Source organism: Pseudorca crassidens, chromosome 19 (genome assembly GCF_039906515.1).
Source record: "Pseudorca crassidens isolate mPseCra1 chromosome 19, mPseCra1.hap1, whole genome shotgun sequence".
NCBI lineage: Eukaryota > Metazoa > Chordata > Mammalia > Artiodactyla > Delphinidae > Pseudorca > Pseudorca crassidens.
This window is the reverse complement of record NC_090314.1, coordinates 34,136,865-34,148,085: the sequence shown is the minus strand read 5'-3', so window position 1 is coordinate 34,148,085 and position 11,221 is coordinate 34,136,865. Positions and strand designations below refer to the sequence as shown.

The window sequence follows — 11,221 nt, the reverse complement described above, 5'->3', positions numbered from 1 at the left end:
CTCTGGACAAAGAACAAAAGGGTTATCGGGAAAAGAGATCAAAAGGCAGAAAACAGAACTGCCCTTCTGGGGAAATGCTGTCATCCTAAGGGAAAACCGTCCACCAGAGGCATAAAGGAGAGTGTGGCTTTCCAACATATTTCCAAGGGAACATATCTTACTGTCATAGAAGTGTTCAAATCAACCTTCACACACACAAAAAATAAGGATATTTTCCTTTTTCCTAAAAAACTGAGTTGCTTAATTTCAAAATTATTAAGTTCTAAGATGAACTTCACAATATTTCCAAAGCTATGAAGCAGTAAACAGTGGCTGTCACTCCACCTTATAAATAGAAAACAAAGCCAAAGAGAAGTGATCTGCCCACTGTCACTCCCTTTTATAAACCAGCTGGTACCTCCTTAATCTTTTCACTGCTGCCTGCATCTCCTTGTTTCTCAGGGTGTAGATCATGGGGTTGAGCATGGGGGTCATGACAGTTTGGCTAATGGATACAGCCTTGTCAATGGAGAAGGAGGTAAAGGGCTGGGTGTAGAGGTAAATGCTTGGAACAAAGACCATAGACACCACGACGATGTGAGTGGTGCAGGTAGAAGCTGCCTTCCTCCTCACTTGCCCTGAAAGAGACCTCAGGATCACCAGGATGGCTGAGTAGGAGGTCAGGAGAAGGAGGAACCAGATGAGGACCAGCACCCCACTATTGGAAATGATAAGGAACTCCAGGAGGGAAGTGTCCGTGCTGCCAAGTCTCAGCACTTGTGGAACATCACAGTAGAAATTATTTAGGACATTGGGGCCACAGAAAGGCAGGGGGATCATCAGAGTCAGTTGGCAAATGGAATGGATGAAGCCTCCCACCCAGTTAGTCACCACCAGCCCCACACAGATCTGAGTGTTCATTATGGTGACATAGTGGAGGGGCTGAGAGACGGCAACAAGGCAATCATAGGCCATAAATGAGAGGAAGAAAACCATGGACCCTCCCACAGAGTGGAAGGAGAAGATCTGGGCCATGCAGCCCTGACAGGAGATGGCCTTCTTCTCAGCGAAGAGGTCCACCACCATCTTTGGGGCAGTGACTGTGGAGAAACAGAGCTCTAACACAGCCAGATTTCAGAGCAGAAAATACATGGGTGTTTGGAGTGGGAACCAAAGGTCACTGTGACCATGATGAGGAGGTTTCCCATGACAGTGGAGGTGGAGACAAACAGGAACACCAGAAACAAGAAGAGCTGGAGCTCCTGAGTCTGTGAGAGCCCCAGGAAGACAAATTCTGATACTCACGTGAGGTTCCCTGATTCCATGGTGTCTTCTCCATACACCTAAAAAACGCAAACCACAGACAGAGATGCATGAAGTCACTATTTGCCCATTTAGTGCTTTCAGTGTCCAGGTCTAGCTGATGGAAATTTATGTGCAGATCGTAATACCAGTTCTGATTAAATGGCCTTGTCTCTGGAGAGTTCACTAGTTGGTGCTGGAATACACATTCTTGAGATATCTTAAAGCCATCCAGAGACACATGCAACCTGCCTTTCAAAGATTCGGTGTAATATAGTGGTGGGAAGGCTCTTGGAGTCCAACGGACCTGCAGTCAAATTTCAAAGCCTCTATTTCCTTGAGATTTGGCCTTGAGCTAGTTACTTAATCTCTCTTAATCTCAGTTTCCACATCTATAAGAAAAATGTTTTCTTTATAGAAATTGTCTAGGGGATTAAATAAAATAACACATAAGGTTCCTAGAACAGTGCCTGGAATAATAAATGGTAATCACTCTCCTCTGTGTAGTCTCCTGCTCTAAAGACCTCCTCCCCTTTCCAGTCTCTAATACATTTTTGTACCAATCATTTTTCATACAACAGTTAGCACATCATAATGTTAATGAATTTTTCATGTGTCTATATTTTTCCTCCACAATTCATAATATGCTACAGACATAAGTCTTGATTCATAATTTATTTGTGCCCTGCAGTACCCATCCTTGCTCATAGTCAGTACTTAATAAATAGCTGGTGTTAACTGCTGAGTGGGTGAAAAGCTATTGTGTGTGCAGGTCCATGCAGGGGAGCCTCTGGATACAGCTGGACATCTGGGGCATTCCATTTCTTTCCATCCTTCACAGTAGGTCGTCCCTTACTAGGTGAGGCTCCCCAGATCAGAGGTGGAGACAAGAGGCAGAGGGGTAACTATCATTAGTGAAGAAATAGATGATGAATATATTGTTTGAAGGAGACTTAGAGCTCTTCTGAAAGGACAGCAATTTCAGAAGATGTTATTGAATCCAAGAGTAGAAGAGAAAAAAATATTGAAGGAGAAGAAATGGAAATAGATGAAGAATTAAAGGGAGGAAGGAAATTATAAGGAAGGAAAATGGGGGAATAGAATGAGTGAAGGAAGAAGAGATGGAAAGATGGTGGGCAGGGGAGGGAATGGGAACAAAGGGGAAGAAGGACATAGAGGTTGAGAGATAGAGGTGACAGGTGAGGGTTAAGTGCCCTCCCCCCTCCCCCTGCCTCGTCTCATCTCCCACCCTGACCTCATGCAATCCATTATCTATCAGAGACCACTCCCTTATTTTTTTAAATTAATTTTTATTGGAGTACAGTTGCTTTACAATGTTGTGTTAGTTTCCACTGTACAGCAAAGTGAATCAGCCATACATATACACATATCCCCTCTTTCCTGGATTTCCCTCCCATCTAGGTCACCACAGAGCACCAAGTAGAGTTTCCTGTGCTACACAGTAGGTTCCCACCAGTTATCTATTTTATACACAGCAGTGTATATATTTCAATCCCAATCTCCCAATTCATCCCACCCCCCCCTTGGTATCCATACATTTATTCTCTATGTCTGAGAGATCACTCCCTTATTTTTCACTTCAATTTGTTTTCACTCCAGTCCACTTTCTAAACAGCTGTCCATGAGACCTTTCTAAATGCTGAAATGATCACATTCCCCTCACTTCTATCCTTGTAGTGATGCTCACCAGAGCCCCTTAGGAGCCACATCCAATACTTTGTGGATCAAGTCAGGGTGGATACACGTACACGTGCATGCAACACAGCATGTCATACAGGGCTGTAAAACGTAAGCTCCATCTGCCTTTCTAATCGGTATCTCCACCTCTGATGAACCACTAGCTCTTTGATGGATTAAAGTCTTAAACACACTCCATATTTATTTATTTCCATGTTGGTTCCCTGGAATTCTGTTCATACCTTCTCAACCCTAGAAAAGGCCCACTAAAACATCACCCTCTCTGTGATTCCTGTCACCATTTCTCCCATACAGAACAAATTCCCCATTTTTCAGTGTTCTTAAACATCGAAAACATACTCTGCTATAGGTTTATCATCATTCATTTTTTCAGCTTCTCTCCTCAACTTACTACATCGTAATTTCAATATCTTGGCAACCCCAGGACTTGGAACAGCCGGTCTGATACAGCACATGCTCAGTAAATATTGTCAAGTTAATGTATTAAGGAGGTAATTGATTATGTGGAGATTTTTAAAGTGAATTTACTGATCCTATGTTCCCTATCTCATAAAGCCACATCTATAAGTGGTTGTTAAAATTACTGGGTTTTACATGCAACCTAAAGCAGCTGCTTAAAAGCACATCCCCTCAATTACTTCCCGAGGCTCTCCTCCAACTTTAAACTTAGTACCATCAAGTCTATATCACTTTTTTATTCTCTCCAGCCTCCAGCAGGTGTTTTCAAGAACCTAGCTACCATTGACCTATCCAGAAGTGTGGAAACCCTCAGGTTCTCACCTTCCTTCAGCCCCGAATGGGGGAAGAGAGTTCAGGTCTTACATATTTCTGGGAGGTCCTCTCTATGCAGCTTCACAGCTTTCTGATCTCTGCCCATACCTCACACACACAACTCATCGGCATGACCCTGGGGACGAAGGGATATCCTTAGGGAGAAATTATTGGACTGGGAACAGGAAGCAGAACTGGAATGAATCTTGCTGGGGACAAGGGAACAATGGGAGTTGCTAAAAAGTTTCTAAGTCGGGCTTCCCTGGTGGCGCAGTGGTTGAGAGTCCGCCTGCCGATGCAGAGGACACGGGTTCGTGCCCCAGTCCGGGAAGATCCCACATGCCGCGGAGCAGCTGGGCCCGTGAGCCATGGCCGCTGAGCCGGCGCGTCCCGAGCCTGTGTTCTGCAACGGGAGAGGCCACAACAGTGAGAGGCCCGTGTACCGCAAAAAAAGAAAAGTTTCTAAGTCTTTCAGAAACACTTGCTATTTGACCATACTCCCCAAGGCAACCTACAGATTCAATGCAATCCCTATCAAAGTACCAAAGGCATTTTTCACAGTACTAGAACAAATAATTTAAAAATTTGTATGGAACCACAAAAGACCCCAAATAGCCAAAACAATCTTGAGAATGAAGATCAGGGTTGGAGGAATTATGCACTCTGACTCCAGACTATACTACAAAGCTATAGTAATCAATACAGAATGGTATGGGTGCAAAAACAGACACACAGATCAATGGAACAGGATAGCCAGAAATAAACCCATGCACTTATAGTCAATTAATCTCCAACAAAGGAGGCAATACAATGGAGGAAAGACAGGCTCTTCAATAATTGGTGCTGGGAAAACTGGATAGCTACATATAAAAGAATGAAATTAGAATATTCTCTAACACTATATAGAAAAATAAACACAAAATGGATTAAAGACATAAATGTACAACTGTATACTATAACATAGGCAGAACACTCTTTCACATAAATTGCCACAATATTTTTTGAGATATGTCTCCTAAAGTAAAGAAAATAAAAGCAAAAATAAACAAATGGGGGCTTCCCTGGTGGTGCAATGGTTGAGAGCCTGCCTGCTGATGCAGGGGACACGGGTTCATGCCCCAGTCCAGGAAGATCCCACATGCCGCGGAGCGGCTAGGCCCGTAAGCCATGGCCAATAAGCCTGCGCGTCTGGAGCTCGTGCTCCGTAACGGGAGAGGCCACAACAGTGAGAGGCCTGCGTACCGCAAAAAATAAAAAATAAATAAACAAATGGGACCTAATTAAACTTCACAGCTTTTGTAGAGCAAAGGAAACCCTCGATAAAACGAAAAGACAACCTGCTGAATGGGAGAAAATATTTGCAAATGATAGGACCAATAATGGGTTAATAGCCAACATATATAAACAGCTCGCACAACTCAACATCAATAAAACAAAAAAACCAATTAAAAATTGGCAGAACTTAATAGACATTTTTCCAAAGAGGAAATGCAGATGGCCAACACGTACATGAAAAGATTCTCAGCAATGCTAATCATCATGGAAATGCAAATTAAAACCACAATTACCTCATACCTGTCAGAATGGTTATCAGAAAGAACAGAAATAACAAATGTTGGCCAGAATGTGGAGAAAAGGGAGCCCTTGTACACTGTTGGGACTGTAAATTGGTGCAGCCACGTGGAAAACAGTATCCGGGTTTCTCAAAAAACTAAGAATAGAACTACCATATGACCAAGCAATTCCACCCTTAGGTGTATATCCGTAAAAAACAAAAGCACTAATTTGAAAAAAATACACGCACCCCAATGTTCCTAGCAGTATTATTTACAATTGCCAAAGTATGAAAGCAACCTAAGTGCCCATCAACAGATGAATGGATAAAGATGCAGTATATAGATATGACAGAATACTAATCAGCCATAAAAAAGAATGAAATTTTACCATTTGCAGTAACATGGATGGACTTCGAGGGCATTACGCTGAGTGAAATAAGTCAGACAGAGAAAGACAAATGCTATATGATATCACTTATATGTGCAATCTAAAAAAGTATAACAAATTAGTGAAAAAAGCAAAAAAAGAAGCAGATTCACAGACATAGAGAACAAACTAGTGGTTATCAGTGGGAAGGGGGGTGAGGGGTGATATAGAGATGGGGAGTGGGAGGTACAAACTATTGGGTGTAAGATAGGATACAGGGATGTATTGTACAACACGAGGAATATAGCCAATATTTTGTAATAATTGTAAAGGGAGTGTAACCTTGAAAAATTGTGTAAAAAATAAAATTAAAAAAATTGCAAACTCCCTTCCCCCCCAAAAAAGAATACCTGGAACATATTGGAAGCTTAATGAATATTAACTGAATTAACGCATGAGCAAATAATTTAACACATGGAGACTATAACCAAACTACCTTCTGTTAATGCATCTGCTTAAGTGCAAATAAAATAATTCTATATGAAAACTCCAAAAACAAAACAACACAGCAACAAAAAATAACACTATTTGAAAGGTCTGCCTTGAGGGCAAAAAGCAAGCAAGCAAACAAAATTTTTTTTAAAACCCACAAAAAACAACAAAACAAAAACCCACCAATGACAATGAAAATTGTAGTGATTCATGACATGTAAGATTAGGAGATCAAGATTAGAAAGGCCAGAAACTCTCAAAATTTCTGGGATTTTTGGAAGGACCCACTTCATAGACCAGTGGTTCACACACTTAAACATGCATTAGAATCACCTGGAGGGAATGTCAAAACTCAGATACTCCCATGCAGAATTTTTGACTTAGTAGGTTTGGGTGGAGCCTGAGAATTCACATTTCTAACAAGTTTTCAGATGATGCTAATGCTGCTTATCTCACAGTTTGAGAACCACTGGACTTTGAGTTTCACTGCTCTTGTCAGCAGAATGAACAGTTCTTTCTCACAGCATCATCAAGGCGACTGGTTTAATAGTTTACTTTTTTAAAAAGAATTAATTGACCTTGACTTGGACAACATTATAGGTGGGAAGATATTTGTATACTACATTGGAAACAAAACCTATAAATCTGTCTTTTATTTTGTCAACCGGATCCCAAGGTTGATTCCCCATCCATATCCAATTCTATTGCACCATCTATAACATTCTAGTACCCTTTATATATGAATTATTACTCGGTAAGATCCTTCCTTTCATACAAGGACTAGTACAGGAAGTGCATATATTTTCTTATTATGATGAACCAGAATTGGAATTTCTAATCTTGGTGTCCAGTAGCTTTCCTTTCTACATGAGATTTCCAGGATGATCTGAGTTCTTTTGTTACAAATATTTATACTTAGCAAGAACATAGAAAAACACTATCTGAAGCTCTGGTTTTGTCCAAATACAAAAGATATAGATTTAAAAAAACATGAATTCTTCCCAATATTTAGAGCTTTGTTCCACTTAAAAACCAACCACCCGTTAAAATAGCCTGGGTTGAGGCTGGGGAAGGGACTAGGTCTTATCAATCTCCTTGACTGTCAGATGTCACTAACTGTAACATTATTAACAATAACTAATTAAATTACCTGGACTAATTCATTATAATTCTGATTTGGTTTTCAATAAGAAAGCCATTATATCTTCTACTTTATATATTTCTCCTCTCAAGTCACATAAATGTTTGTAAACACATTTCAACCCCAAAGTTGATTCCTCAGAGCATGATTGTGGACGAGTTATCTGTTTTAGAAATTGATTACAATGTGGCTTATTGTTTTGGAGTTATTGTACTTGGGCCGTTGTGAACATTCAATAAATGTGTAAAAATTAATAAACAGAAGCTTCAATTAAATAGTGTTGAGAGACCAGAAGGGGGAGCTCTCAAACCTTGTGACAATAGCAGAGCCCAACAGGAAAAAGGAAAGACTCTACTTCTTTCCTGGCAAGAACTCAGCCAAAGAAAAGCCATGGGCTCTTTTTTTACTACAGCCTGCCACCTTCTTTTTTCTCTCTAAAGAAAGAAGTGCCCTTCCCACTGGGGACTTGCACGTGGCTCACTATGGGTGCAGACCCTGAATTGCAATTCTCTGCTGATCCTGAATAAACCCATCTTTGCTGGGAAATATTTGGCAGTCTATTTGTTAGCATAACTGAAAGTTATCCTTTTTTAAGAATAGGAGAGCAGTAAAAGGCAGGTTGGGTACACCTCAATGCACAATGTTGCAGATACAAAAATAAGAAATCCATTCTCCTCTCAAGGAACTCACAGGTTGATGCGAAAAACAGACCCAGGAACACATAAAGGCACTTCAGAGAGGAGATACCTCTACTAGCAGAATGGCCAACGGTTAAAAGGCTGAGCAGGTAACCATGACTGGAAGAGAAGGAAGACTTCGGAGAGGACATGACATTTAAACAGAGGTAAAGTTCAAATGTGTTAGGCAGACAAAGGAGGGAAAGTGTGTTTCTGACAGGAAGACCAGGGGTCCGGGGATGAACTGGCACAGCATACACTCCAAGAGCCCTCAGGGCCTTGACAAGGTTGGAGCACAGGGGAAGTGAAGGGACATTAGGGTAGAAAGGAGGCAGGAATCACTGTGAATAGTGTTAAGAGATCAGGCTCATACACTTAAGTTTTACCTTGAGGGAGGTGAGAAGCCGGTGGAGGACGTTATGCAGAAGAATGACCTACAGATGCGGGCCTCTCTGGCAGCAAGGAGGAAGAGAGATGGGAGAGTTGAGAGGATGAACATAGCGGTGCAGCTCCTCTGTTTATTCATACCCCATCCTGTTTCAGAAGAGACTACGTGAGGGCAGTTAGGAGCTTATAAGTGTTCTGTGTTCGTTACCCAGCCCATCCCAGCTTCAAAATCATTAAAGATGTGAGGAGGGTGAAGAGCTAGAGGAGAAAGGGAAAAGGAGATGGGAGCTAAGAACAGAAGGAGGAGGATAAATAGGTAATTAAGAAAATTCAGAGTGTGAAAGCCGACGAGCCAACAAGGACCCATGGCTCAGTGATATCAAGACCCTGATTCAGTGGGTCTGTGGTGCCCTTGGCCTCTCCCTCATGAGCCGAGATGGCCTCCATGCTTCCTTATGGTGTAAGTCCTCACACATCTCATTCAAAGGTTGGTGGGGAGGAAACGGGTGGAGGGCAGTTTCTTTCTCCTCCTGCATCTCTTGCCTCTACTCCTGGAGGAGAAATCTTTCCCAGAATCTCCTAGGCTATCACACTGTTTGTTGTGATCACATGAACTGGATCACATGAACACATGAGCACTCCTGGCTTCTAAGTGTTCTGGGAAGGTGAACACTTATGATAGGGGACAAGCAAGGGGGAGGTGGTTGGCAATGGCTTTGGGTAGACACCCAAGAACAAGGCTATCTTCTTATAAAGCACCTGGAAACGGGGATGAACATGATGGACCAGAGGCAAGAGAATACTGACAGGGATGCAAAGTCTGTCATATGTAGGATAACTCTTCTAACAGTAGAGGTCATGAACTCAAATGTGAGGTCACAAACTCAAATAAGAAAAGGAGGTCAGCGGTAATTTCTCTGTCTAAGAAGTACTGAGGATCATCACGCTCCTCACCCCAGGACAAAATTTGAGCATCTAAGCCAAAGACAGGAAATCAAGATTTTTCTTTGCAGAAACAACAACTCCTGAAAAATAGATCTCCATGTATTGGTACTTGGGTGTCCTCCAGTAAAGAGCTGATTTCCACCTGAACCCCTAAGGTAAAGTTTAAAAGCTTTAATACATAGAGGTATGAATTCATATTTTATTCCCTTACTCTTAAATGTAGATAGCCAAGGATCAACAGGAAGACCACTAATACAAAAGGGAAAAAAAAAATAGAAAAATAAATAAGACGCAAACAGAAATGACATAGGAAATAGAAGAAAAGTTTATATAATTAACATTCTTTCAGAGAAACAAGAAGACATAGGATCCATAAATAAGGACAAGATGGTATTAAAAATCATAGAACAAAAAAGGGTTCTTGGATATTAAAATATGGCAGAAATGAAAACTTTAATAGAGAGATTGGAAGGTAGAGTTGAGAAAATCCTCCTAGTGTAGAATAAAAACATAGTTTGAATAGAGTTTCCACAGGATGGGGCCCAGCATGGGTTGTCAGAGCCTGGATATCCCTTTTGGGAGCCACCAGTTGCGAACATTAAAGCACAGTGAGAAGAATATTCCCATAGTGGGATGACTCAGTGTGGGGGAGCAAAACTCCAAATGGATGAGAAGGGTGTCTATGTAGAGGTGCACCCTGATGTCAGGTGTCAGAGCCCAAGCAGGGTGAGGAGGGTTTCCACATGGGGGATATTCTGATGGGGGTGTTGGAGCACGAGTAGGGTAAGGAAAGTGTCTGAGCAGGGGGCTGGTCTGCTGTATGATACCAAAGCCCAACTGGAGTGAGGAAAGCATCAGGAGAGAGAGTGGAAACATGGACAGAACTGCTATGGGAGATCGTTGTATACAGGGGGATGAATGAAGCAAGTTAAAAAATTAAGGATAGAGTGATGTCAGAGAAAATGGCAGAGTAGGGAACTCCAAGGGCCCATCCCTACACAGAATAGAATTGAGAATAGAATTGAGAGTCCAGAAATAAACCATATTTTTATGGTCAATTGATTTTCACCGAGAGTGCCAAGATTATTCAATGGGGAAAGAATTGTCTCTTCATTAATTGTGCTGGGACAACTGGATATCCACATGCAAAAGAATAAAGTTGGACCACTACCTCATACCATCTACAAAAAATTAACTCAAAATGGATCAAAGTCCTAAATGTAAGAGACAAAACTATAAAAATCTCAGAAGGAAACATAGAGGTAAATGTTTATGAACTTGGATTTGGCAAGGCATACTCAGGTATGATAACAAGAACACAAGCAACAAAAGAAATAATGATAAATTGGACTTCATCCTAATTTAAAAATTTGTGCATCAAAGACCCTTATGAAAAAAGTGAAAAGATTTCTTCCAAAGAATGGGAGAAAGTATTTGCAAATCAAAATTTGACAAGGATCTATTATCCAGAATATGTAATGAACTTCTACAACTTGACAACAAAAAAGACAACCCAATTTTAAAAAAATAGGCAATGGATTTGAATATACATTTCTGCAAAGAAGATATACAAATGTCCAACAAGAAAAAATGCTCAACATGAAAAGATGCTCAACGTCATTAGTAATTAGGGAAATGAAAATCAAAATCACAATGAGATACCACTTCATACATGATAGGATGGTAATAATAATAACAACAATAGAAAATTACAAGTGTTAGAGAAGATGTGAGGAATTTAGAAGCCTCATAATTACTAGTGGGAACAAAAAAGGGTACTGCTGCTGTGGAAAACACTTTGGCAGTTCTTCAACAAGTTACATATAGAATTAACCATATGACCTAGCAATTCTACTCCTAGGTATATACTTGAAAGTCCTGAAAA

General features: G+C 40.9%; 1 protein-coding gene across 1 annotated transcript; it reads right to left on the bottom strand.

The window, feature by feature from the left end:
• Positions 1-369: 369 nt before the first annotated feature.
• Positions 370-1,304, bottom strand: LOC137212822 (olfactory receptor 4D2-like). Its single transcript, XM_067716763.1, is given in 2 exon segments — positions 370-1,145; positions 1,148-1,304. Coding segments are annotated over 2 exon segments (933 nt in total).
• Between the last annotated feature and the right edge of the window lie 9,917 nt (positions 1,305-11,221).